The 27,882-nt window shown below is 41.7% G+C and overlaps 2 protein-coding genes across 6 annotated transcripts; both read left to right on the top strand.

Annotated features, from left to right (window-relative positions):
* The first annotated feature begins 301 nt into the window (after nucleotides 1-301).
* On the top strand, nucleotides 302-13,613 carry LOC110533735 (E3 ubiquitin-protein ligase RNF167). 2 transcript variants are annotated; one of them, XM_021618217.3, is made up of 10 exons: nucleotides 302-617; nucleotides 1,717-1,876; nucleotides 1,982-2,062; nucleotides 8,903-9,046; nucleotides 9,174-9,261; nucleotides 9,469-9,559; nucleotides 10,270-10,375; nucleotides 10,561-10,654; nucleotides 10,892-10,972; nucleotides 11,072-13,613. In XM_021618217.3, the coding sequence occupies exons 2-10, from the start codon at nucleotides 1,778-1,780 to the stop codon at nucleotides 11,497-11,499; spliced, it is 1,212 nt and encodes a 403-aa protein (XP_021473892.1). In that variant the 5' UTR covers nucleotides 302-617; nucleotides 1,717-1,777; the 3' UTR covers nucleotides 11,500-13,613. The 2 variants fall into 2 exon arrangements, with proteins under 2 accessions (XP_021473892.1, XP_021473893.1); XM_021618218.3 differs by lacking the exon at nucleotides 302-617 and adding an exon at nucleotides 1,142-1,305.
* A 3,302-nt stretch (nucleotides 13,614-16,915) lies between these two features.
* LOC110533734 (serrate RNA effector molecule homolog) lies at nucleotides 16,916-27,466 on the top strand. Of its 4 annotated transcripts, none has more exons than XM_090186467.1 (20): nucleotides 16,916-17,009; nucleotides 17,644-17,784; nucleotides 17,931-18,073; nucleotides 18,151-18,297; nucleotides 18,503-18,691; nucleotides 21,107-21,276; nucleotides 22,441-22,631; nucleotides 22,800-22,892; nucleotides 23,139-23,355; nucleotides 23,825-24,000; nucleotides 24,180-24,241; nucleotides 24,354-24,432; nucleotides 24,568-24,762; nucleotides 24,860-25,030; nucleotides 25,173-25,326; nucleotides 25,444-25,637; nucleotides 25,783-25,939; nucleotides 26,179-26,268; nucleotides 26,454-26,556; nucleotides 27,167-27,466. In XM_090186467.1, exons 2-20 carry the CDS (start codon nucleotides 17,662-17,664, stop codon nucleotides 27,240-27,242), a joined length of 2,730 nt encoding a protein of 909 aa, XP_090042593.1. In that variant the 5' UTR covers nucleotides 16,916-17,009; nucleotides 17,644-17,661; the 3' UTR covers nucleotides 27,243-27,466. The 4 variants fall into 4 exon arrangements, with proteins under 4 accessions (XP_090042593.1, XP_090042591.1, XP_090042594.1 ...); XM_090186465.1 differs by having other exon boundaries at nucleotides 22,800-22,928; XM_090186468.1 differs by lacking the exons at nucleotides 16,916-17,009; nucleotides 17,644-17,784; nucleotides 17,931-18,073 and having other exon boundaries at nucleotides 18,155-18,297; nucleotides 18,503-19,710; nucleotides 22,800-22,928.
* The last annotated feature ends 416 nt before the right edge of the window (nucleotides 27,467-27,882 follow it).

The raw sequence follows: 27,882 nt of genomic DNA, 5'->3' as shown, positions 1-27,882 counted from the left end.
CCTATTTGCGCGTTCTAGCATGTCGTTGCATATTTCCGTTAGAGAACGCCTACTGTCAAGTGTGCGTATGTAATAACTCAATTGGCCCTTGCACTTCTTCTAAACAACGCAATTCATTTGGCAAAGGGTAAAGTCTGTTCGTCACATATTTTAGTTCTGGGAACAGAAAACGGTATTGAGATCAAACGTTTCATCGATGTTAAACAAATTGCAGAATGTTGGCCAAACTCCATCAATGGGCTTCCTCTCATCGCCATATTTGGTGGGAAGCGTAAACGCCAACCGGATGCTTCAGATTTATACATCCGGGGAAACTTCTGGCTTATTTTTCTATCTGTGACCGTTCACCTAGCGGCAGGATATTATTATACAGGAAATGCATAAATCTTTAGCATAGTATTTTCATAAGAGTGGCTTTAGGCACCAAACAATATAGTTATACACTATTATAACGTATCTAGCTATCTTTCCAATTATACTTTAGTTTGCTAGCTGTGGCATACACCGTTAGCTACTTGACTCTAAAAAATTCGAAGCTTTTAACTAGTTAAATTAGTTCGCTAAATCTAGCCTCTGGAACCGGGAAGGAGAGGACAAAACAACAAGGCACTGGACTGGTACAAGAAGGATCATAACCCTTTATTTTATAAATCAATTATCACACCACTTCTCCCTAGATAGCTAATTAGATATGTTTTACTTCCGATTATTGATATGGTTCTGATCAGTTGATCGGACAGTCAGTGATGATCAACCTGACATAAAGTACCGTAGTTTTAAGATCGCTAGCTAGCTAACGTTAAAATATATTGGCTAAGATTACAGCTAGCTAATGTAAGCGTAGCTATCAATCCGTGGTAAATCAAATTCGTGTTTGTTGTTGTCTTAGCGCACCCGGCTAGCGAGCTAACGTGAACTTATCAGGCCAAGTAAACTAACTAACTTTAGCTAGCTGAGTTGTTACCGAACATAATAGTTTTGTCCACCAGACCGAATGTTTTCCCCCCATTGATTACAATTTTTTAACGTGTTTTCGCTATTTGCTAGCTGGGAACGCTAAATAGCTCTTTGTGTTGTATTTACAGGCACCATTGATAGTAAAACTATTATACCGTGAAAGTGTGTTCGTTTATTTCAACAGCTTGCAACTGCATCCCGCAATTCTGGGCGTTCCTGTATTGTGGGCTTTCCCCGCCATGGGGTGATGGCTATTTCGCGACACCGTTAGCTATGGCCTGTTATGTACAGTCGGGGGTTTACTGTCTACCGGTCGCTCCCGCTAGCGCGATAGGATGGGGCTACACGGTGTGTATGCTAGCTAGCACACGGTGTCGTTCCCGACAGCTGGTACCGGACTAGCTGGCACACTTTAACACACGTAAACTGCGGGAAAACAGTGCCCGACAGGCGGGGACGAATGACACTGTCTGCCGGTGTACGGCTAGCTAGATACCATTGTCGCCCCGGCCCTTCTATGGGCTTTATCGGCGACTGACATCCAACGTTATTGTGCATTAACGCCACGTACTGTACTGGAGCGCCTCTGCTAGTTTAACAATGTACAAATAGAAGTATAAAGAGAGGTTCCTGCTAATGCAGGAACACGCCGAAATGCAGGCCGCAATTCCACCCATGTTTATTTGGTCTGGTATTGGAATCATTTGTTATTATGCAATTGATGAATGATGTATGAGATTTGCCTCTTCCACTCCCCAGGCTGAACTTTCCAGCTTCCTGGCTCTACTCATCCCATTCTCCAGACAGACAGTGAGGTAGGATGTTGGGTCTGTGGTGCATGGGTGCCCGACTGGGCGTTCTCACTCTGGCGCTGTGCTGTACACTGGCTCCCTTACCTGCACACGCGTACATCTATGCTGTGAGTCCTCATGATTGTTGAACTGTGTGATCAAGTTTGTTGTGGATTTACATGTGATCTCAGTGTACTGGCATTGATTTGAACACTTGTGTCTCTGTCTGGTAGCATTACAGCAATATGACCAACATGTTGTTTGAGGACCTGCCTGCCTTTTTTGGATCATCACTACCCAAAGAAGGACTTATGGTGAGTAGTGAGTAAGGTTTAATATCAAAATACTCAATACCAAAATGATACCATGGAAAAAGAAGGCATATTAGCCAAAGTAACAGAATGGCACTTGATCCAGACAGAAACTCTGCTACTGCTCTATTCAATCGTTAGGCATCTTTAGAGTTCAATATCATTACACTTTACATTTTTGGATCAACTTTTTCATAGACAGCGTGTTCGTAAAGTATTCAGACTAGAGGTCGACGGATTAATCGGAATGGCCGATTAATTAGGGCCGATTTTAAAGTTTTCATAACAATCGGTAATCAGCATTTTTGGACACCGATCGTGGCCGATTACATTGCACTCCACGAGGAGACTGCGTGGCAGGCTGTTATGCGAGTGCAGCAAGGAGCCAAGGTAAGGCGCTAGCTAGCATTAAATGTATCTTGTAAAAAACAATCAATCTTAACATAATCACTAGTTAACTACACATGCTTGATGATATTACTAGTTTATCTAGCTTGTCCTGCTTTGCATATAATCGATGCGGTGCCTGTTAATCATTGAATCACAGCCTACTTCGCCAAACTGGTGATTTAACAAGCGCATTCGCAAAAAAAGCACCGTCGTTGCACCAATGTGTACCTAACCATAAACATCACCAACGCCTTTCTTAAAATCAATACACAAGTATATATTTTTAAACCTGCATATTTAGTTAATATTGCCTGCTAACATGCATTTCTTCTTACTAGGGAAATTGTGTCACTTCTCTTGCTTTCTGTGTAACAGAGTCATGGTATATGCAGCAGTTTGGGCCGCCTGGCTCTTTGCGAACTGTGTGAAGACTATTTCTTCCTAACAAAGACAGCCAACTTCGCCAAACGGGGGATGATTTAACAAAAGCGCATTTGTGAAAAAGCACAATCGTTGCACGAATGTACCTAACCATAAACATCAATGCTTTTCTTAAAATCAAAAACACAGAAGGATATTTTTTAAACCTGCATATTTAGTTAAAAGAAATTCATGTTAGCAGGCAATATTAAACTAGGGAAATTGTCACTTCTCTTGCGTTCATTGCACACAGAGTCAAGGTATATGCAACAGTTTGGGCCGCCTGGCTCGTTGTGAACTAATTTGCCAGAATTTTATGACATAACATGGAAGGTTGTGCAATGTAACAGCAATATTTAGACTTTAAGGATGCCACCCGTTAGATAAAATACGGAACGGTTCTGTATTTCACTGAAAGAATAAACGTTTTGTTTTCTAAATGATAGTTTCCGGATTTGACCATATTAATGACCTAAGGCTGGTATTTCTGTGTGTTATTATATTATAATTAAGTCTATGATTTGATAGAGCAGAATGACTGAGCGGTGGTAGGCAACAGCAGGCTCGTAAGCATTAATTCAAACAGCACTTTACTGCATTTGCCAGCAGCTCTTCCCAATGCTTCAAGCACAGCGCTGTTTATAACTTCAAGCCTATCAACTCCCGAGATTAGGCTGGCAATACTAAAGTACCTATTAGAACATCCAATAGTCAAAGGTATATGAAATACAAAGGGTATAGAGATAAATAGTCCTATAATAACTACAACCTAAAACTTCTTACCTGGGAATATTGAAGACTCGTGTTAAAATAAACCACCAGCATATGTTCTCATGTTCTGAGCAAGGAACTTAATCATTAGCTTTTTAACATGGCACATATTGCACTTTTACTTTCTTCTCCAACACTTTGTTTTGCATTATTTAAACCAAATTGAACATGTTTCATTATTTATTTGAGACTAAATTGAATTTATCAATGTATTATATTAAGTTAAAATAAGTGTTCATTCAGTATTGTTGTAATTGTCATTATTACAAATATAAATATAAAAATTGGCCGATTTAATCGGTTTTTGGCTTTTTTTTGGTCCTCCAGTTTGCGGTATCGGCGTTAAAATCATAATCGGTCGACCTCTAATTCAGACCCCTTGACTTTTTCCACATTTTGTTACATTACAGCCTTATTCTAAAATTGATTAAATACTAAAACATCCTCATCATTCTACACACACTACCCTATAATGACAATGTGAAAACTGTATAAAAAATAAAAACATAAGTACCTTATTTACATAAGTGTTCAGACTCTTTGCTATGAAACTCAAAATTGAGCTCAGGTGCATCCTGTTTTCATTGATCATCCTTGAGATGTTTCTTCAACTTGAATTGTAGTCCACCTGTGGTAGATTTTATTGATTGGACATGATTTGGAAAGGCACACACTTGTCTATATAAGGTCCCACAGTTGACACTGCATGTCAGAGCAAAAACCAAGCCATGAGGTGGAAGGAATTTTCCGTAGAGCTCCGAGACAGGATTATGTCAAGACACAGATCTTGGGAAGGGTACCAAAACATTTCTGCAACATTGATGGTCCCCAAGAACACAGTGGCCTCCATTATTCTTAAATGGAAGGAATTTGGAACCACCAAGACTCTTCCTAGAACTGGCTGCCCGGCCAAACTGAACAATCGGGGGTGGGGTGGGGCCTTGGTCAGGGAGGTACCCAACAACCCAATGGTCACTCTGGCAGAGTTCCTCTCTATGGAGATGGGATAACCTTCCAGAAGGACAACCATCTCTGCAGCACTCCACCAAGCAGGCCTTAATGGTAGAGTGGCCAGACGGATGCCGCTCCTTAAATAAAGGTTCAATAAAAAAGGGACCTCAGACTGGGGCAACGGTTCACCTTCCAAAGGGACAAAGACCCTAAGCACACAGCCAAGACAATGCAGTAGTGGCTTCAGGACAAGTCCCTGAATATCCTTGAGGGACCCAGCCAGATCCCGGACTTGAACCCGATCGAACATCTCTGGAGAGACCTGAAAATAGCTGTGCAGCGACGCTCCCCATCCAACCTGACAGAGCTACAGAGGATCTGCAGAAAAGAGTGGGAGAAACTCCACAAGTATAGGTGTATCAAGCTTGTAGCGTCATAACCAGGAAGACTCGAGGCTGTAATCACTGCCAAAGGTGCTTCAACAAACTACCGAGTAAAGGGTCTGAATACTTACAGTTGAAGTCAGAAGTTTACATACACCTTAGCCAAATACATTTAAACTCATTTTTTTTTCACAATTCCTGACATTTAGTCTTGTCAGTTTGGATCACCACTTTATTTTAAGAATGTGATCTGTCCGAATAATAGTAGAGAGAGTGATTTATTTCAGCTTTTATTTATTTCATCACATTCCCAGTGGGTCAGAAGTTTACATACACTCAATTAGTATTTGGAAGCATTGCCCTTTTAAATTGTTTAACATTTCAAACATTTCAGGTAGCCTTCCACAAGCTTCCCACAATAAGTTGGGTGAATTTTGGCCCATTTCTCCTGACAGAGCTGGTGTAACTGAATCAGGTTTGTAGGCCTCCTTGCTCCCACAAATGTTCTATCGGATTGAGGTCAGGGCTTTGTGATGGCCACTCTAATACCTTGACTTTGTCCTTAATCCATTTTGCCACAACTTTTGAAGTATGCTTGTGGTCATTGTCCATTTGGAAGACCCATTTGCGACCAAGCTTTAACTCCCTGACTGATGTCTTGAGATGTTGCTTCAATATATCCACATAATTGTCATTCCTCATGATACCATCTATTTTGTGAAGGGCACCAGTCCCTCCTGCAGCAAAGCACCCCCACAACATGATGCTGCCACCCCTGTGCTTCACGGTTTGGATGGTGTTCTTCGGCTTGCAAGCGTCCCCTTTTTTCTCCAAACATAACAATGGTCATTATGGCCAAACAGTTCTATTTTTGTTTCATCAGACCAGAGGACATTTCTCCAAAAAGTATGATCTTTTGTCCCCATGTGCAGTTGCAAACCGTACTCTGGCTTTTTTATAGTGGTTTTGGAGCAGTGGCTTCTTCCTTGCTGAGCGACCTTTCAGGTTATGTCGATATAGGACTTGTTTTACGTTTGTGGAAAGCTACCTGAAACGTTTTACCCAAGTTAAAGAATTTAAAAGAAATGCTACCAAATACTAATTGAGTGTATGTAAACTTCTGACCCACTGGGAATGTGATGAAAGCAATAAAAGCTGAAATAAACTATTCTCTCCACTATTATTCTGACATTTCACATTCTTAAAATAAAGTGGTGATCCTAACTGACCTAAGACAGGGAATTTTTATTAGGATTAAATGTCAGGAATTGTGAAAAACTGAGTTTAAATGTTTTTGGCTAAAGTGTATGTAAACTTCTGACTTCAACTGTAGATACTTTTGTACCTGTTTCCTCCAGCATCTTCACAAGGTCCTTTGCTGTTATTCTGGGATTGATTTGCACTTTTCGCAGCAAAATACATTCATCTCTAGGAGACAGAACACGTCTCCTTCCTGAGCGGTATGACGGCTGCGTGGTCCCATGGTGTTTATACTTGCGTACTATTGTTTGTACAGATGAACCTGGTACCTTCAGGCCTTTGGAAATTGCTCCCAATTATGAACCACACTTGTGGAGGTCTGCAATTTTTTTCTGAGGTCTTGGCTGATTTCTTTTGATTTTCCCATGATGTCAAGCAAAGAGGCACTGAGTTTGAAGGTAGGCCTTGAAATACATCTTCAGGTACACCTCCAATAGTCTGAAATTATGTCAATTAGCCTATCATAAGCTTCTAAAGCCATGACATCATTTTCTGGAATTTTCCAAGCTGTTTATTAAAGGCACAGTAAACGTAGTGTATTTAATCCTCTGACCCACTGGAATTGTTTTACAGTGAAATAATATGTCTAACAATTGTTGGAAAAAGTACTTGTCAAGTTATTTGTGGAGTGGTTGAAATACGGGTTTTAATGTCTCGTATGTAAACTTCTGACTTCAACTGTATGTAAATGTGATATTTCAGTACATTTTTGTAATACTTTTTCGAAAATGTATAAAAACCTGTTTTTGCTTTATCATTATGGGGTATTGTATGTAGATTGCTTGGGGGAACAAACAATTTATCAATTTTAGGCTGTAACGTAACAAAATGTGGAAAAAATCAGAGGGTCTGAATACTTTCCGTATGCACTGTATGCATTAATGAATCAATTATACAGTCATACAATCAATTTGATTTTTTTTTTTTTTCTAACCATACTACATAACATAATGGTATTCATTTATTTGAATGGTAAATGTCTTTGGAAAATTGCGATGTAGCCTAGGCCTATTGCTTATTCATATTTTTTTTTAGTTTACTCTTATTTTACCAAGTGAATGCATATTCAATAGCAGTGTGTGTATGCATTCAGTTATTGGGCTTGTTTTGCCTTATTTCATGGAACCATATGGGATTTATTTTATTTTACTGCAGTTTAAGTGACACCCGGCCCAGAAAAATAATTTCCATATATGGCCAAATAGAGAAGTCAGATTAGACATTTCCTAATAAGACACTTTAGTCAACACCTTTGTTCACAAAACAGCCATTGAATTATTCAAATAAGGCCCGTTTTTTTTTCATTGCTCAGCCACAGATCCTAACGTTTTATATTCATCCCAATGTCTCCCTGTGCACCCTGGGTGCTAGTGTGCATGTGATGTTGGTCTATGTAAACCAAATGTAACCTGGATATAGCCGGTCCATGAATCGGCGTATACAAACATGAGTGGATTACCTTGAAAACAGAGGTCAGGCATTTTAGAGTCAGTCTCTAGTTCTTATTATACCTCAGTGATTCATACACAGTTTCGTTGAGGCAATAGATAATCTTTCGGAGAGACCAATTTTAAGTGAATGGCACAAACTTTATTCAATCAGCTTTTAAATCAGCATATTTTGCATTATGGTTAGCATATTATCACCAAGTACTAGGGTAGATAATTGATATTCGCTTCAGCTGTAAACTAGCAATGAAAGTTAGTTTACAACGCTGGAAGCTACTGGTATCTTCTTGCATTGTCGAGTGTTCTAACCATTATGGATGTTGTTTTGCGAACAGTAATGAACAGTTTGTACATACCGTGTCGCATTATTCAAGTGTGTTAACTTCTGTGCAGTATTAGTGGGGAGCTAACATAGGATGCAGCCTTCCCAGTGCAGGAGCAGGCACGGTATAAAGGTTTCTACACACTTAATGTGGGTAGAGTTGTGCGTACGCTGGGTGGAGTCATGCATCCTTTGTTACATGATATCTCATCAGTCCATACTCTCAAATAGCATCATTCACAAGGGGGTGACAGATGTGTTCTTGTTGTCTTCTAATTTGCTGTGAAAGCAAAATAAGAGTATTGTCTTCTTTTCTTCCCTTGCTAGCAAGTTGGCTAAACATTGCAAGCTAGCTAGCCTTTTAGCATCCCACATCGCCATGTGAAATAATATAATGAAATAATATGCCCCGGCCACTATTCTTAAACTTTCCGGTGTGACTTAAAACACTATTCCTACTTTGATATGTTTCTTCAATGTCTTCGCTCCCATATCAGCTAAAGATAGAATGTCTACATTTGTTGTTATGGTTTCATACCAGCTGTATTTCTGTATTTTTAAAGTTATATATCTTAAACTTGATTGCTAACTAGCTTCAGGGGGAAGCTGGTTCCACCATTGGGATGCCAGGACAGAGAAGAGCTTGGACTGGGCTGAGCAGGAGCTACCCTCTCGTAGGGGTGGGAGGCCCAAGAGAACTAAGGTGGCAGAACGGAGTGCTCGGGTTGGGGTGTAGTACCGAACCGTTTTCATTTTCTAGTATCGAAAAAGTACGGAAGTTTCCGTATACCATGCAACACTAATGTGAGAGAAGGGTAATGGAAGAGTGAATACAGGAGCAACATGTCCTTTGATCCATTGCAAACATCAGCTGAAACATAATTTCTCTCTCTTCAAGGGTGTGTTAGTAGAGTCACGACCACTCAACGGCTGCACTCCGATAGAACCTCCACCACCACTGCCCACATCTAGTGATCCCAACACGACCACTACTAAGTACATAGTCCTCATCCGACGCTATGACTGCAATTTTGATATCAAGGTTGGTGTGTGTAGCTATGCTGTTGGGTTGCTTAGGATATAAGGTGTTGCAATTACATTTGAATTCAACAGATTATGTATTGCAACATATTCAGTGTAAAATCACACTGGTTTTGTTTTCAACGCAGGTGCTGCATGCACAGCAAGCTGGATTCAGTGCAGCCATTGTTCACAACATGTACTCAGAGACTCTACTCAACATGAACTACAGCAATGGTGAGGATCCTACAATCATCACCTTCTCTAAGCTGCCTATATCCATTTCTTACAGAATCAGTTCAGTTAGTACAACGTTTACTTAACCAGGTTGCCTCTCTCTCCTCAAAATCTCAGGTAGTCTTTATTAACCAGTATCATCCTAATAATTAAATACATTGGTAATGCTGAGTGGCAGTACTCCCCTTTTTGTTTGTTTGTGTGTAGAAACTATTGCAGAGGAGATTGAGATCCCCTCCGTATTCACCAGCTACTACGCCTCCCAAATTCTAAGGACTTTCATCATTCCTGAACATGGGTGAGTACCATTGTGACGTTTTTTATTTTTGTCAAGCTCAACTTCCATGACAAGCTTTTAATTGGTTATTTATTTGTTAATTTCTACCTCTAGTCACAATGTTAAATGGAGGTATGACTTAACTGTCTGTTGAGGGGTTATGATTGCTAATGTAACCATTCAACAAATATTTTTTGGGATATTTGTTCATGGTCTTGCACCATAGTGAAGACCGGACCTTTATTGATCAGATTTGCGCTGAGATTCAGTCATATTCTTCACATCTTTGCACTCATCATGTCAACCCTGCTGAGGGTCTCAAATCAAATTATATTTGTCACGTGCTTCGTAAACAACAGGTGTGGACTGACAGTGAAATGCTTACTTACGGCCCGTCCCAACAATACAGAGAAAAATAAAATAGAGAAATAATAGAAAGTAAAACACGTAATAGTAGATACACAATGAGTAACGATAACTTGACATTATACAAGGAGTACCAGTGCCGAATCGATGTGCAAGGGTACAAGGTAATTGAGGTAGATATGTACATATAACTAGGAATAAAGTGCGATTGGCTGGTCCTATGTGGACGTCATCACTATGTTGGAGGTGGTGTTGAGTCTGGCACTGCTGTCCCTCTTAGTCGTACAGATTTGTGATCCGGAGGTGGTCGCTTTTCTGAACAATGCCCCCATACTAATGCGGATGGTGCTGTATTTGGTATGCAGGGCCTATGTGATCCTCAAGCCGGAGTTTGCCTTCCCACTCTCATACTATCTCATCCCCTTCACTGGAATAGTGGGCATGATCATCCTTGTGATGGTTGTCATCCTGGTAAGTGCCTTTAGGAAACAGACTCATTTTGCTATGAATGGGGAGTTGATTTCACAATTGAATAGTTAAATATTCATTTCATACATCCTAAATCAATGGGATTCAATAATTGTATTCGCATATTAAAAGCCCTGTGACTCTCAATCCTTAGATTTTGGTGTGGTCTGTGTCTCATCTTGGTTTAGATTGTGCGCTGTGTGCAGTACAGGAAAAGAATGAGGAAATATAGGCTGACTAAGGAACAGCTGAAGAAGATCCCCATTCACAAGTTCACTAAAGGTAACGAGAGAGTCCCTCCACACATTCAAATGAGAATCTGTCACCCGTGTAACTAGTCAAAGACATTGCAAAACACTTTGTGAAACAGCAGTACAGTATTTCTTCTCTGGAATGTTGAGAAACCTGATTAACAAGAAGGGTAATCTGATTGTCTGCTCCTGTTATTATTACATTACACGTAGCATTACAATGCATTGTATTTCCACCTGTCACATGTCAATCTTATTTGTATTCTAGGTGATGAATATGATGTTTGTGCTATTTGTCTGGATGAGTATGAAGAGGGTGACAGACTGCGAGTTTTGCCTTGCTCACACGGTAATTGCAAGTGATCACATTTGGCCCTGTCTCACTCAGAAGTTGTTCTCACAGGTCCAAGGCCATATGGTAACTGTTTTATTTCTGTCATCTCTTCAGCGTACCACAGCAAGTGTGTGGACCCCTGGCTTACAGGGACTAAGAAAACTTGCCCCGTGTGTAAACAACGCGTAACCCGACCTAATCCAGAGTATTCTGAGTCCGAGTCTGAGGATGATGGGGCATCTCGTGCAGATGAAGAGGGGGCAGAGGGTGAAGCTGACACCGAGCGCACCCCTCTGCTCCGCCCCTCCAACCCAGGCTCCCCTTCTGGCAACCCAGGGGCCTACTCTGCCACTGTCACCACGGTAACCACCGCCCAGTGCCTAGGCTCCCCTGTGCACAGCGACTCGCCCATCCTGGAGTACGAGGGCTACTACTCCCCTCAGGGGGAGTCAGACTCTGATACCGAGGAAGAGGGGATGGACTCCCATCCCTCAGATGATGACACTGCCCAGCTCATTGTTAGGGGTGCAGTGGGGGTCTGAAAGCCTGGAGGGAGCTGAGATAAAATTACTTTGTGTTAGCTCAATAGGGTCAGGCTTGTCCCCGCAGGGTGTTTTTAAATGGTTTATGGAGTTGTGGCTATGGAGTTGTCTCAGCCATAGACTTTCTAGAACACTATTGTCACTTTGGTTACGTTGAACAGATTTACATATTTTCTCCAACTTAGACTCAATGTTGCTAGCTCTAAGATGTTAATATTTAGCCAAGATTCTGTTATGTTTTAGCAGTTCTGTCTTCAACATGAGGCACACATTGATAAGTACAGTAAATCAGTTCAAACATTTAGCTTTGAGTCTTTGCCAGTGAACTATAACCCCGCCACCCATCCCTAAAACTTAAGATTTTCACAAAATGAATCAACTGACAGGTAGTCTAAATCTTAACTAGCAGTATTTAGTTGAATACATTTTTTTTCAATGCACTACTTGACAATTGACATACCCCAAATTCTTATTTTCAATTAACATATTGTACAAGGAGATAACCCACCTGAGATTATTTTTGTAGTTACTGAGTAGACTCAAGTCATCCACCAGTTGTTCTTCATATTTCTTCAACATTTTTATTCTAGTATTACATTGTTATTGCATTGTTGGGTTTTGAGTTTGAAAGAAAGGCATGTCACTGTACTTGTGCATGTGACATTAAAACGTAAAACTTGAGTTGAAAGGAAACTACAGCGCTGCAGTCTCATTAATAAGATCTCTTCCCCATGCTAGTAGTATACCTGTATGCATCTCTGTAACGGGTTTCTGTCATTATATTGGTTAAGTGGGAGTATAGTTTACTCTATGGGGTGTTTCTCTGTCAGATGGGTTTATGGAGTTTTTGGACTGTTAATTTGTTATGCATCATTGACCAGTAATTGGGGAATGCCATAGGAGATTATTTATTTTTTACTTCACTGTAATACATTTTTATTATCCAGCATTGTTTCTTTGAACTTCTTTTACTCCTTTTAAAAGTTCAGAATTTGTCCAGTTTGATTTTATTTCAGCCTCTTCTATGATCGATCGTTCAGAGTTCTTCATGATGTTGTAATGTTTGTTTGTTTTCTTTCTGTTTTTGTTTTTGACATAACTGGTGATATGGTCCATCTAAAAGAGATTCCATCTGCTCTCTGAAGAAGTTGAACAAACTCAGGAATAGGAACATATTCACTCTGTATGGAAATTACATTTCAGAATTCTTCATGGATATTCTTGTTTTATTTTCATACTGAATGAACATATTACACCATAGAATATAGCAAACCATCGGCACAATTCTTTCCAGTTTTGTCAGTCTCCTCACATCAGCCTTTCTCTACCTGTAGAAGTACAGATTTATTGTTAGGAGAATAGTGTGTATCTTAAGGGACTATACTCATGTACTCATGTAATTTTTTTTTTTTTCCCTGTGTAGCCTTTTATACACAGTACACACTTTAGGAACAAGGTAGGCAACCATGTATATGATTATATGTCCATGCATCAAAATACACTCTGTTTAGATATTTTTTCCCCCTGAAAATAGCAGGAGAAGGGGGATGCCAGTACTTACACATTGTTACATATTCACGTTGGTCTCCACCTCTGCTATGAATCTATTGCTTTCTGTATGCAATTTCTTGATTGTCTGTGTACATTGCATATTCTAGTATTCCTAGGATGGCAATTATTTGTTGACAAATTATATGTTGACATCTCCTCCCATATGACATGATGTATGATTTAGCTTTTGAGTAGAATGTGCCTAATTTCAGTCAGAATGTATCTTTATTGCTGATAAATGATCAATGTTCACATACCACAATTTAATTTGTAGATGTATTTTTAAAAACATTTTGGAAATCAAATGAAAGACTTATGTCAATGTACCTTTAAGCACAAGCAAAACGCTAGTAACAATAGTAATGGAACTGGCTATAAGCTTCTGTGGCGCTCATGCCATTGGGACCAAGTTTGAAGTGTTATGTAACACTTTCATTTATTATGTCATTGTCGGTTAGTCCTTGACTGCTGCATTTACATAACCTCCTTTCTCACTGCTGAAGATTTATATAGTCTTGTGACATTTTATGTTGGTCCCATAAAAATAAATGACATATTTTGGGCTTCTGTTTTAAGTCTAGAGTTTTTATCAGCCAGGAATCAACTTCCTATTGACATTAGTTAGAATATGGTAAATTAACTTAAATATCCCCTCTCCCTCCACCAAAGTACCATGATTAGTGGGAATGGTGTCTTTCATGGCTGTGTTTGAAAGTGAAGAACAATTGTCATAAGATTCACAACAGTCGTTGAAATCAGAATAATTCTAAAAATAGGCTATTTATTTGATGATAAATGTTCTAAATCATTACCAACTACAAACCTAGTGACTCATACTGTACCATAACTGAATGGCAGCATGAATTTGCTTCTAGCCCCCTGCAGTTTACCAGCCCTGCAGTTCCATTGGTTGAATTGAACTGAGCCATGAATGGTTATGGTCAATGGATTGGACCAGTCACCACGCCTCTCTCATTTCTATTCTGCGTCGAAGAGACAGGTTCATTTATAAGCAAATACCTCAGAGTACAGTGATTAGGCTAATTAACATTGAGCATAGCTCAACAAGTCTGTTCCCTGACTGTTTTCATTTCAATAAGGCTCTCCCCCACACATTTTATTTGTTTAAACTCCATTTATGAAAGACATTCTGAAAATCAGTTGTCAAACACTTTCTAAAGGGCAAGTACACATCACCCCTGTGAAAGCATGTACAGTGGGGCAACAAAGTATTTAGTCAGCCACCAATTGTGCAAGTTCTCCCACTTAAAAAGATGAGAGAGGCCTGTAATTTTCATCATAGGTAAACTTCAACTATGACAGACAAAATGAGAAAAAAAATCCAGAAAATCACATTGTAGGATTTCTATTGAATTTATTTGCAAATTATGGTGGAAAATAAGTATTTGGTCAATAACAAAAGTTTATCTCAATACTTTGTTATATACCCTTTGTTGGCAATGACAGAGGTCAAAGGTTTTCTGTAAGTCTTCTCAAGGTTTTCACACACTGTTGCTGGTATTTTGGCCCATTCCTCCATGCAGATCTCCTCTAGAGCAGTGATGTTTTGGGGCTGTTGCTGGGCCACACGGACTTTCAACTCCCTCCAAAGATTTTCTATGGGGTTGAGATCTGGAGACTGGCTAGGCCACTCCAGGACCTTGAAATGCTTCTTACGAAGCCACTCCTTCGTTGCCCGGGTGGTGTGTTTGGGATCATTGTCATGCTGAAAGACCCAGCCACGTTTCATCTTCAATGCCCTTGCTGATGGAAGGAGGTTTTCACTCAATCTCATGATACATGGCCCCATTCATTCTTTCCTTTACACGGATCAGTCGTCCTGGTCCCTTTGCAGAAAAACAGCCCCAAAGCATGATGTTTCCACCCCCATGCTTCACAGTAGGTATGGTGTTCTTTGGATGTTAACTCAGCATTCTTTGTCCTCCAAACACGACGAGTTGAGTTTTTACCAAAAAGTTATATTTTGGTTTCATCTGACCATATGACATTCTCCCAATCTTCTTCTGGACCATCCAAATGCTCTCAAAAAAACTTCAGACGGGCCTGGACATGTACTGGCTTAAGCAGCGGGACACGTCTTGCACTGCAGGATTTGAGTCCCTGGCGGCGTAGTGTGTTACTGATGGTAGGCTTTGTTACTTTGGTCCCAGCTCTCTGCAGGTCATTCACTAGGTCCCCCCGTGTGGTTCTGGGATTTTTTCTCACCGTTCTTGTGATCATTTTGACCTCACAGGGTGAGATCTTGCGTGGAGCCCCAGATCGAGGGAGATTATCAGTGGTCTTCCATTTCCTAATAATTGTTCCCACAGTTGATTTCTTCAAACCAAGCTGGGACAGGTGTCTTTTATACTGATAACAAGTTGAAACAGGTGCCTTTAATACAGGTAACGAGTGGAGGACAGAGGAGCCTCTTAAAGAAGAGGTCTGTGAGAGCCAGACATCTTACTTGTTTGTAGGTGACCAAATACTTATTTTCCACCATAATTTGCAAATAAATTCATTAAAAATCCTACAATGTGATTTTCTGGATTTTTTCTCTCATTTTGTCTGTCATAGTTGAAGTGTACCTATGATGAAAATTACAGGCCTCATCTTTTTAAGTGGGAGAACTTGCACAATTGGTGACTGACTAAATAATTTTTTTGCCCCACTGTATATAGCCTCCAATGATCTAAAACCTTCAATGTTCATTACACCTGATACAACATAGCTGATATTTCTTACTGTCTGTTGTGGGAAAGGATGCCTGGATCATCGCCTTCCCCCTCTCTTGTGTCTCCCGCTTACTATTCTAATTGATATCATATTTTTTGCTTGTTTCCAAAGAGTTCCCTTAAAAACTGGACAGGGAGGAACGTGACCAAATGTATTTGCCTTTGTGCTGAATAAAAATATGTTAGCTACAGGAACATCACTGTTTTAGGGGACCCTTTGTTCCATTAAAAGCTGAAATAAACACTTGTACTGTAATTCATGTATAATACAAATGATGGTTTCAGACTGTTTGTATTGTGTTTTCCTGTCCATCATCGGTTTCGTCAAATTACTATTTTGTACTACAAATTAATTTCATGTCTCTTAAGCAGCCAGATGTCAATGACGAGTCAGGGGATGTTCGTATATTATCATCATACAAGGATGTATGGTCTAACGTGGATCAGGGTGTTGAACCCACTCCTGTCTGGTCGCACATCCTCTGGGACTTCCTGGATCACCAGCATAATAAATTCAGGGGCAAGACTAAGAGCCTAAGAGCCATTGAATGACAAAGGTGAGTACTGGACTGTATGTGCTCTAGCCAACTCTTCTATTGTTGTTGTCATGCCATGTGTGTCATGCCAATGATAGAGGAGTTGGCTACAGCACACAGTATTGGACCAGACAGGATCATGTAGCCTGGTGGTCCCAGCCCTGTGATCTGAGTCACACGCACACCACCTGTCAGGTGGATGGTTTATCTTGGAAAATAATAAATGCTCAATAACAAGGATGTAAACAAATTTGTGCACACAATTTGAGAGAATAAGCATTTGTGCTCAAGTAAAATTTCTGGGATCTTTTATTTCAGCTCATGAAACATGTGGCCAACACTTTACATGTTGTGTTTTATTTTTGTTCAGTGTATATTTATGAAAACTACCCCTTTATGATTCATATTTGTGTGCAATTATTAACGTCCCCTGAAATTCATATGTTGCCTTTGAAGCATTCAACCTATATATGTGTAATTAAATGGATATAAGACCTTTGTGAAGTTTGTAAAAGTGATTTTTATTATACGTTTTATTGTTCTTTTTTTCTGTGTTGTTTGGCTATATGCTTAACTAAATACGCAATTTGAACGTGTAATCCAACTTCCGGGAAATGTGTTTCCTGTCTAACGGCGTCGCCATTAAGAGACCACGCAGCATTGCTAAAATAACTTGTTTTATTAACAGGTAATTTACCGCCTATAAAGTTTCATTTCATGCTGTCACGGGATGTATGCTAAAGCTGATGTTATGTAAAGAAAGTAACAACATATGTTTTGTAGCACGTAAAATACAACGGCCTAGTAAAAATACCGACCTTGCTTTGTTTGCGTCTACCGGTACTAGCTAGCTTCTTCCAACTAACGCGGCTAGTTAGATATATAAATTGCAGTGCTGGGGACGCTAGCTAAGCTAACTTTAGCTTACTACTATGAACATGTAAATAAGCTAGCAGTAAATTGGAAGTACCTAATTAAACTACGACTAGCCTACCATTGAGAAAGAAGTAGCTAGCTTCACTAAACCTACTTCGAAAAACAGATATTCAAGCTAGCTAGTTAACGTTAGCTACATAAACGGCTAGCTAGCTACTTGAAATGCCATGTAAGATGTTGGTTAGCTAACTGGTCATGTGACTCCCAGTAGCATAACTCAATCAGGAGGCACATGCTTTGCTACACACATTTGGCTAAGGACAACGTAATGTTGGTGTTTAACAAATTATGATGATTATATTAGCTTGATTACTGTGGCCCGTTCGATTTCATTTGTTTGCTGCCGTTAGCTACTTACCATTTTAATGTCTGCTATTTGTCTACAGACCTACATTTTTAGGGTGATGGCGGACAGTGATGATGAATATGATCGCAGAAGGAGAGACAAGTTCCGTCGTGAGAGGAGCGACAACTATGACCGCTCCCGAGAGAGAGAGGAAAGGCGTAGGGATGACTGGAATGACAGGTGAGGAAGAGGGAATATACTTGTATAAAACAAAAGAGAAATAATGGCACATTGGAAGCAACTTTTGAAATTGGAGAGAACAATTCCAATCCATGTCATACATACATGGTGTTTCACATGTATCTTTTTGTTCTTTCCGTTTACTGGCGCCCATCTGCAAGGGAGTGGGACAGGGGCAGGGAGCGGCGTAGCCGGGGGGAGTATCGGGACTACGAGAGAGGTCGCAGGGAGAGGTTCTCCCCACCCAGGCACGACATGAGTCCCCAACAGAAACGCATGAGGAGAGATTGGTGAGAATCACATTTACCTACACTACCTACATTGCTGTACACAATGTTTGAGTTAATCTTCCCTCTGTTTTGATCAGGGATGACCATGGAGGAGATCCCTACCATGGTGGGTATGACTTGGGCTACGGTGGTGGCGGAGGCCCCAGCTACGCCCCTCCACAGCCTTGGGGCCACCCTGACCTTCATCTCATGCAGCCTCACCATGGCATACCCATCCAGGCAAGGTGAGGAGAGGAGAGTAGACTGGACACAACCAACCTGTTCATGCAGACTTTGTCATCTGTGGAAAGCAGATGACAATAAAATGTCACCATGTCCTTGACTGGAGCTGTAACTGTTCCACCCAATAGATTAGCTTGCCCTTAGTTAGTCTGTTTCTAAGTAACTGGTTTTCTCACACTCTTTTTAACCTTGTCATTTGTCTACTAGGCTAGGAAACATCCATGATATGGATCTGGGCCTGCCACCTCCGGTGATGAAGAGCTTTAAGGAGTTCCTTCTGTCCCTGGATGACTCTGTGGATGAGACCGAGGCAGTCAAACGTTATAATGAGTACAAGATAGACTTCCGACGGCAGCAGATGCAGGACTTCTTCCTTGCGCACAAAGATGAAGAGTGGTACGATTATCATAGCCTTTGCTGCTCTATTATTAGTATTCATGATCAGTTCGCTGTGAATTAGGCTGGCAACACTGACAACCTTTCTATTCACAGAAATTGTCAGTCAAATGGATCTGGCGCTATCGGAGCTGTTCGTTAATAGCTTGGTAAAGAGAGTATAGTTTGTGGAAGACGTTAGGCCTATATTTGACAGGTTGCATTATCAAGGCATACAATACTTTTAGTTGGTTATCTAACTAAAAAAGGGTATAGTTGAATGGGTGTATTTAAAACATCCTGAACATACTTAATTTAAGCTATTTTTATATATAACGATTTTGATCTATTATTGAAAGTGTTAAGATAATACTTGGTATTTTGGGCAGGCTTATCATGCATACCATGCCACCTTCAGATAAGAATAGTTGGTTAATGCTTTGGGTGGTTACCATCATGAATAGAGAGGTCAGTAAATAGCCTAGCTAGTAAACAGTACAGGATAGAGATTTGGCTCTTAAGTGAGTCTGATTTGGATTATCAGTTGACACAGTTTTTAACAGTATGTTTGTCGGTTTTGCTTATCACACTTTACACAAGTGTGTCCAGGGATTATGAAACAATGTCAATGTTATTTTTTTTTTCTTAACTTAACCAAACCTTCTTCCCTCCCACTCCTCCCCCGCCCTTCACAACAAGGTTTTTGAAGATGAGGAAAAACTGGAACTCCTCGCAGGAATCGTTGTTAGACAGCTAGGGTTTGCACTGCGCACAATGCAGTTGCTTTTAGACGTACAGTACCAGGGATACTAGCTAGACAGACAAATAAACCACTTGCGCGCATGGAAATATTTTATTTTCTTTAGTATGTGATGCTTTTTTCCCCCATTTTTGTTTTTATATTTGGATCAAATCGAATCCCAAAACCGAAAATGAAATTGTGTGCGCACACAAACACAGTAGGGGGGTGAAGTGGAGCCCATTTTTACAGAAGAGACCCCTCTCAGTATATATGTGTTGTTATACTGGGAGAAAAAAAGGTAAATTTTGTCCACTCCATGGCAAATTTGCTCTTCTGAACTGTAAAATTCTAAACTGTGTTATGTTATTTTATTTGAATATCTGTGTCCCTTTTGCCTTTGAGTTATTTTTGGTGCGTTGACCTAAAGCATCCTGATATGTTTCACAAACGGCTATACTCACACACAAACATAACACCATGCAAACTTTGTGAAGAATCCACAGTAGGACACCAGAGCATTTCCAGGTGCAGAACAAAAGTGTTTCTTCAAATGCCAGTCACTTGAGTGGACCTAGATACACTACATAACCAAAAGTATGTGGACACCTGCTTGTTGAACATCTCATTCCAAAATCATGGGCATTCATATGGAGTTGCTCCACACATTGCTGCTATAACAGCCTCTACTCTTCTCGGAAGGCTTTCCACTAGATGTTGGAACATTGCTGCGGGGGACTAGCTCCCAGTTAGCCACGAGCATTAGTGAGGTTGGGCACTGATGCTGGGAGATTAGGCCTGGCTTGTTGTCTGCGTTCCAATTCATCCCAAATGTGTTCTATGGGGTTGATGTCAGGGCTCTGCAGGCCAGTCAAGTTCTTCTACACCGATCTCAACAAACCAGCCATTTCTGTATGGACCTCGGTTTGTGCACGGGGCCATTGTCATGCTGGAACAGGAAATGGCCTTCCCTAAACTGTTGCCACAAAGTTGGAAGCACAGAATTGTCTAGAATGTCATTGTATGCTGTAGCGTTTATAGGCTCGTAGGCTTGTGTGCAGCTGCTCGGCCATGGAAACCCATTTCATGAAGGTCTCAACAAATAGTTATTGTGCTGATGTTGCTTCCAGAGGCAGTTGCCAGGTGCGCTGTGTTTCCTCCGACACATTGGTGCGGCTGGCTTCCGGGTTGGATGCGTGCTGTGTTAAGAAGCAGTGCGGCTTGGTTGGGTTGTGTATCGGAGGACGCATGACTTTCAACCTTTGTCTCTCCCGAGCCCGTACGGGAGTTGTAGCGATGAGACAAGATAGTAGCTACTAAAAACAATTGGATACCACGAAATTGGGGAGAAAAGGGGGTAAAAATCCACTAATTTGAAGTGGTGTCCACATACTTTTGAGTATATATTGTAGTTGCATTTAATTGATGGACATGCTGTGTTCCCCCAAAATAAGACATTGCAGGATACAGGAACGTTCAGAAAAAAGTTGTCCTCCAGTATTTTAATTTAGTTTTTTAAATTTGATTTAGTGTTTGGGTATAGAATGGCAGTATATTAGTCCCAGTTCATTGCTGTAGGCCAGTTTATTTGGCCTGGCCATACATACAAGGACATTCTCTAACATTCTGCTCTCCTCCCCTCCATCCCTGCCCTGTCTCTCTCCCGTGCTCTTTTGGGGACATTGTTGTGAACTCAGGTTCAGATCCAAATACCACCCGGATGAGGCGGGCCGGCGGAAGGCTGAGGCCCACAGTGGCTTGCAGAACCGGCTGAATGTCTACATATTCCTGATGGAGAACGGCTGGTTCGACACCGTCTCCCTGGACATGGAGAAGGCCCAGGCCATCATGAAGGTCTTGGATGCAGGTAGAGTAGTGGGTGTGGTTGGAGGTGGGTGGCAGTGGGAGACCTCTCTAATGGCTTCATTCAGCTCTCTTGCACAGTACTTGGATGTCAACCTTAGTTTCGAGCAGTGTCAGGATGGGTGTTATTTGTTGGTAGGTTTAGTTACCTCAACAGGTTATATATATATATATATATCTCCTAACCCAGTGGTCACCAAACCTTTTCTGATTCAATATCACTTTCTGAGTCAAAATGCAAGCCAAGTTCTACCATTCACAATTTTGTAACCTGGCTTAAAAAATGTACGCCTATGCAACATGAACCTATTTAAAAACAGTTCTGTAGCAATGAGGGTGGTTCAATGTTTTTCTCAGACCATTTTGAAATGATATTTAAAAATCACACTGGTAATATATAATTTGTTGTATTACTTGAGGCACAGCTGAGTGCATAATTTGCTTTTTAAAAATTTACTGAACTGATGGCCTGCGTCGAAGGCTTCCTCTCACCGTCCCTCCCTGAGACTGACCAAAAGGACACACATTATTCCAGCTAATGGCAACTTTAGTCGCACTGCATTATTTCTGCCCCATGCACCAATTCATGTTGTTACTCCTATGACCAGAGAAAGTTGAATATTTCTTAATATTGAAGACGAGCTGATAAAAATAACGCAAGCTTATCTATACAATTTTCTACTTATGCATTGTAACTGCAGTGTTGGTTGTAGTGGAAGTAGGGAGAAGCACATTTAATAACTTCTAAAAGTGTTGAACAAAGTGTTTGACGGTGAAGTGTTGAATAACTTAAATGTGAACTTCCTTGTAAAAACAGCAGGTCTTTGCTGTATTCATTGACACTCTTTAGTCATGGTTTAAATCTCACAGTATCAACTTTGCTGTGCGTTTGAGGTTTCTTTTTACAGTCTTTACATAATGAAGCTCAGATCAGTGTCTGCAGTTATCTTGATTTTCTCCCTGGGGCTGCCGGGTAGGCACAGTTTTACCTTCAGACACATGAAATGGTTCAAACTGGGAACACTTCACTATGCCAGCGCTAGGGCAGCTAGTGCACCTACTGCCAACAGCATGAAATGAATAAGACAAAAATAGATATGCAAGGCTTTATCACGATCGACCGGTTGGTGACCAGTGTCCTTACCCCTGTCCTCCCTCTGTCATTCAGCGGTGATAAAGATGGAGGGAGGGACAGATCATGACCTGCGTATATTGGAGCTGCCGTCTGAGGAGGAAGAGGAGAGGGAGAGAGCTGACAGGGCGGCAGCTGTTGGTCCTGGAACTGAACCCCCCAAAAAAGAGGAGCCCAAGGATAAGAATCAGGACAATGACCGCAAACCCCCAGCTGACAAAGAGAATGTATGCTGTCTTGTCGTAACCACCTTTTCTTTGCCCTGCTCTATTCTTCCCCCTCGAGACAGGGAGTCATCAAATTTTATTGGTCACATACTCCTATTTAGCAGATGTTATTGCGGATGTAGTGAAATGCTTGTCAACTAGTCATTGATGTAGCAAACTCTGCCACAGGGGGAGAGTGATGCCTGCAGCACGGAGAAGGGGGCAAACGGTGGTGGTGAAGCAGCAGCAGAAGGGAGTGAGGAAGAGAAAGGAGAAAAAGAGGTGAAAAGCAAACAAGTTGTGCCTGAGCCTAAGAAGGTTAGTGTTTAGCATCTGTGTGTCTTAGTCTGTCTTTCTGACTTTTTGAATGTGCTGCTCTTAATGGGCCAAATCCTAACTTGCATCAATGACAGTGGGAAATTTGCACTAAAACAGTACTCAAGTTAGGATTTGGGCTAATTGATTTGTATCAGTGATGGATCTATTGACCTTTACCACCACCTATTTTCCTTCCCATGTGTTTGTTAGCTGAGTAAGAAGAGGAAGCGGAAGCACAGTGGAGACAGTGAAGATGAGGCCAGTGCTTCTGAGAGTGACTCCGATTCCGACTCCAACTCCCATCATTCCTCTGATAAAAATGCAGAGAAGGAGGATGAGGGTGAGGAAAAGGAGGAAGGGGAGGACAAGGACGATGAGGAAAAGGAGGAGGGGGAGGACAAGGATGAAGAGGAAGAAGAGGGTGAAGGTGAGTGATGAAGGCACTGCGTTGGGGTCACTGTTTTCACAAATTCTAGTATTCAAATATACACTGCTCAAAAAAATAAAGGGAACACTTAAACAACACAATGTAACTCCAAGTCAATCACACTTCTGTGAAATCAAACTGTCCACTTAGGAAGCAACACTGATTGACAATAAATTTAACGTGCTGTTGTGCAAATGAAATAGACAACAGGTGGATCAGCCTGTAGTGTGGTTTTCCACTTTAATTTTGAGTGTGACTCCAAATCCAGACCTCCATGGGTTGATAAATTTGATTTCCATTGATAATTTGTGATTTTGTTGTCAGCACATTGAACTATGTAAAGAAAAAAGTATTTAATAAGAATTTCATTCATTCAGATCTAGGATGTGTTATTTTAGTGTTCCCTTTATTTTTTTGAGCAGTGTATTTTTGGTAAGGTAATGACTTCTCTGCTCCACTCATTGTGTAGCTGACGGTAAGAAAAGCAAAGAGGAGAAACCAAAGGAAAGGGCGAGAGAGAGGGAGAAACAAGAGGAGAAGAAACCCAAGGAGGACCAGCCCCTGAGACCCAGGCCTCTCCACAGGACCTGCTCTTTATTCATGAGGAGCATCGCCCCCACAATCTCCAAGGCTGAGATCATAGCTGTGAGTTTAAGCAATTTGACTGTACAAACATACTGAACACTTGTATGGACTGTCAGAATGACACTCTACTCTGAAGTTACATTGATACAAGGGACTCTCAGATACAGCTGTTACCCACACACACAATGACTGGAGGCATCCAGGAGGAAGAACTAACCTGTTGTTTTTGCCTCCCTCAGTTATGTCGGAGATATCCTGGGTTTATGCGAGTGTGCTTGTCTGATCCCCAACCGGAGCGCAGGTTAGTTCCACTTTCACGTGACCACATCCACAGCTTGACCCTGTCTGCTGCTCCTTGCTGCTAATGGACTGTAGTAGACGGTTGAAAATGTAACGTCTGTCATTCACCTCAGGTTCTTCCGACGCTGCTGGGTGACGTTTGACCGTAGTGTCAACATCAAGGAGACCTGCTGGAACCTCCAGAACATCAGAGTGAGTTTAACAACCTTTCAAGACTACAACATTAGGCAGTACTGGAATCTGATGATGAGCAAGATATGGCACTTGAGTCACACAGCTGGTTAGTGAGTGTTCTGACCCTGTATGTGTCCTCTTGACTGTGTGTAGCTGCGTGACTGTGAGCTGGCCCCGGGGGTGAACAGAGACCTAGCCCGGAGGGTCCGCAACATCAATGGCATCACTCAGCACAAACAGGTGCTGCGCAATGACATCAAACTGTCAGCCAAACTCATCCACTCTCTGGACGACAGAGGCAGGCTGTGGAGCCAAAAGGCCCGGGGAGATAATGTGTCTGCTGTGGAGGTACAAGACACTGAAAGCAATTTGGCGTCTTTGCAGTATGTATCATGAACTTATCAGTTTCTTGGATGTTTAATCCCGTATTGTGTGGTTGTATCAGATGGCGGCTCAGAACCCCATCCTGAAGAACATCACTGACTACTTGATAGAGGAGGTGAGCGCTGAGGAGGAGGAGCTACTGGGCAGTGTGGGCGGAGCTGATGCAGAGGAGGGCAGCAAGGAGGGGAACCCAGCCGAGATCACTGTGGAGAGGGATGACACGCTGGTCAAGGTCCATCCATCTGCCTTGGCACACAGCTGCTTTACATTATTTTTATGCAGTGCAATGTTTGGGTTTTTATCTGATGCTAAAGTGGTCAAATGAAAAGGAAAAAGTACATTATCTTGACTTGATTTCCTTCATCTCTTCCCAGGTGTTGGACCGTCTTCTCTTGTACCTGCGTATTGTCCATTCCATTGACTACTACAACAACTGCGAGTACCCCAGCGAGGATGAGATGCCCAACCGCTGTGGCATGATCCATGTGCGTGGGCCCATCCCTCCCAACCGCATCACACACGGGGAAGGTGAGCAGGACACTACTGTACTATTCAACACTGGCTAGGCACACATTTGAGATGGCTGCATCATACATTGACACACGATTGACTGACTGTCTCCCCCTCCCCCTGTCATGCACTCAGTGTTGGAGTGGCAGAAGACGTTTGAGGAGAGGCTAAGCCCCCTATTCAGTGTGAAGGAGAAGCTATCAGAAGAGGAGGCAGGCAAGATGGGCCGAAAGGACCCAGAGCATGAGGTGGAGAAGTTTGTGTCGGCAAACACCCAGGAGCTGGGCAAGGACAAGTGGCTCTGCCCCCTCAGTGGCAAGAAGTTCAAGGTGTGTGTCTGTTAGGATGGAAGTAAATTGTCAACAGAAATATTGTATATCCAAAAAGCATTAAGTATGTACTGGTCTGCGTTTCCCTTGCCACAGTGTGGTGCAGATTAAAATGTGAATTAATTTGATCCCTCTGCCTGGCCAGGGCCCAGAGTTTGTGCGCAAGCACATTCTGAACAAACACGGGGACAAAATTGATGAGGTGAAAAAGGAGGTGGTGTTTTTCAACAATTTCCTCATGGATGCCAAGCGACCTTCCCTCCCGGAGATGAAGCCACCTCCTCCGCCTGGCCCAGGACAGGGTGAGGGACACGTTGCACATAGAAATAGAATGAATAGCGCTGACACGATTCCATGTTGTCGCTGACAATCATATTTGTTCTACACCATACATTTTGTATTCAAACGTTCTGTAATGTTACATCCTCCTGAAAAGGCCCCCCGGGGAGCAAATGTTTCTAGAAGAGTTTAGGTGTAGCTGTATCATTGAATCTAAGTGTGTATTTTTCCACTGACCCAGTTTCTCTCCATCTCTCTGTAGGAGTTCTTTCTCCAGGCATGCCCTTCCCTCCCCAGGGCCTCATGGGCTTCGGTCCCGGCCAGCCTCGTCCTCCTGTCATGGGTTACGGAGGTGAGCCTCTGCCTCATCTCCTATCATATTATCAATCACATTGATTTATTAAGCTCTTTTTACATCACCACTTATCCTGAGAATTTAACAAATTTAAGTTTACCACAACTATGTAATTAATTTGGTTGCAGCTCTCGGTGTTCTGTTCTGACATGACACACATACTGTACCTTACTCTTCCCAAGGTGGACCTCCTTACCCACCAAACCAGTATGGGGGCGGTCGGGGTAACTATGACAACTTCCGTGGACAGGGTGGTGGCTACCCTGGTAAACCCCGCAACAACAGGTGAGACCATGGTCAGTTAGGGACGAATACCGCACCATTATCTTCGGCCAGCGGCATACCACCCTGCATCCCACTGCTGGCTTGCCTCTGAAGCTAAGCAGGGTTGGTTTTAGTCGGTCCCAGGATGGGAGACCAGATGCTGCTGGAAGTGGTATTGGAGGGCCAGTAGGAGGCACTTCTTCCTCTGGTCTAAAAAAAATCTGAATTCCCAATGGCGGTGATTGGGGACATTGTCCTGTGTAGGGTGCTGTCTTTCGGATGAGACGTTAAACGGGTGTCCTGACTCTTGTCACTAATATCCCATGGCACTTATTGTAAGAGGGGTGTTAATTCTGTTGTCCTGGCTAAATTCCCAATCTGACCATCATGGCCACCTAATCATTGCCCACTTCCAATTGGCTCATTCCTCTCCCCTGTAACTATTCCCCAGGTCGTTGTTGTAAATGAGAATGTGTTTTCAGTCAACTTGCCTGGTAAAATTAGAGTTAAATAAAAACATTTTTAAAAAGCTTTCCTTTTCTGCTAATGACAGACTTACGTTTAGAAACCTCTGTTAATTTTTCTCTCAATCTTTCCTATTTCTATGCTGTGCCTCTTTGCACTCCTTCAGAATGTCTCGGGGAGATCCACGCAACATCATTGAATACCGTGACCTGGATGCACCTGATGACATGGACTTCTTCTAGACTCCATTTATTTTAATCTCTTTTGTTTCTAATCATTGTAATTTCCCCTTCTTATCCCCTTATGTTAAGTGATGAATTAGCCTCGTATTTTTTTTGTTCAGTGTCTGCAGCGCAAAGTCTCAGTACAATTGTAACCAACTTGAATTAAAAGAATGTATAACCTCAATAAAAACATTTGATGACAATGGCATTTTTTAAAATATATATATCAGCAAAAAAAGAAACGTCCTCTGTGTCAACTGCGTTTTTTTTTCAGCAAACTTAACATGTGTAAATATTTGTATGAACATAAGATTCAACAACTGAGACAAACTGAACAAGTTCCACAGACGTGACTAACAGAAATGGAATACTATGTCCCTGAACAAGGGGGGGGGGGGTCAAAAGTAACAGTATCTGGTGTGGCCACCAGCTGCATTAAATACTGCAGTGTATCTCATGGACTGCACCAGATTTGCCAGTTCTTGCTGTGAGATGTTACCCCACTCTTCCACCAAGTACCCAGACATTTCTGGGGGGAATGGCCCTAGCCCTCACCCTCCGATCCAACAGGTCCCAGACGTGCTCAATGGGATTGCGATCCAGGCTCATTGCTGGCCATGGCAGAACACTGACATTCCTGTCTTGCAGGAAATCACGC

This window comes from Oncorhynchus mykiss, chromosome 10, assembly GCF_057628025.1.
Source record: "Oncorhynchus mykiss isolate SJ-2025 chromosome 10, ASM5762802v1, whole genome shotgun sequence".
Lineage (NCBI taxonomy): Eukaryota > Metazoa > Chordata > Actinopteri > Salmoniformes > Salmonidae > Oncorhynchus > Oncorhynchus mykiss.
Note: the sequence above shows the minus strand (reverse complement) of the source record. Positions and strands in the feature narration are given on the sequence as shown.

Bases quoted from the DNA above. Each gene is read 5' to 3' on its own strand.
- LOC110533734 (XM_090186465.1), top strand. From the start codon at position 17,662: ATGGCGGACAGTGATGATGAATATGATCGCAGAAGGAGAGACAAGTTC. The intron at 25,638-25,782 runs GTGTGTGTCTGT...CTGCCTGGCCAG, and splicing joins TCAGTGGCAAGAAGTTCAAG to GGCCCAGAGTTTGTGCGCAA. The intron at 26,557-27,166 runs GTGAGACCATGG...GCACTCCTTCAG, and splicing joins GGTAAACCCCGCAACAACAG to AATGTCTCGGGGAGATCCAC.
- LOC110533735 (XM_021618217.3), top strand. From the start codon at position 1,778: ATGTTGGGTCTGTGGTGCATGGGTGCCCGACTGGGCGTTCTCACTCTG. The intron at 2,063-8,902 runs GTGAGTAGTGAG...TCTCTCTTCAAG, and splicing joins TACCCAAAGAAGGACTTATG to GGTGTGTTAGTAGAGTCACG. The intron at 9,047-9,173 runs GTTGGTGTGTGT...TTTTCAACGCAG, and splicing joins ACTGCAATTTTGATATCAAG to GTGCTGCATGCACAGCAAGC.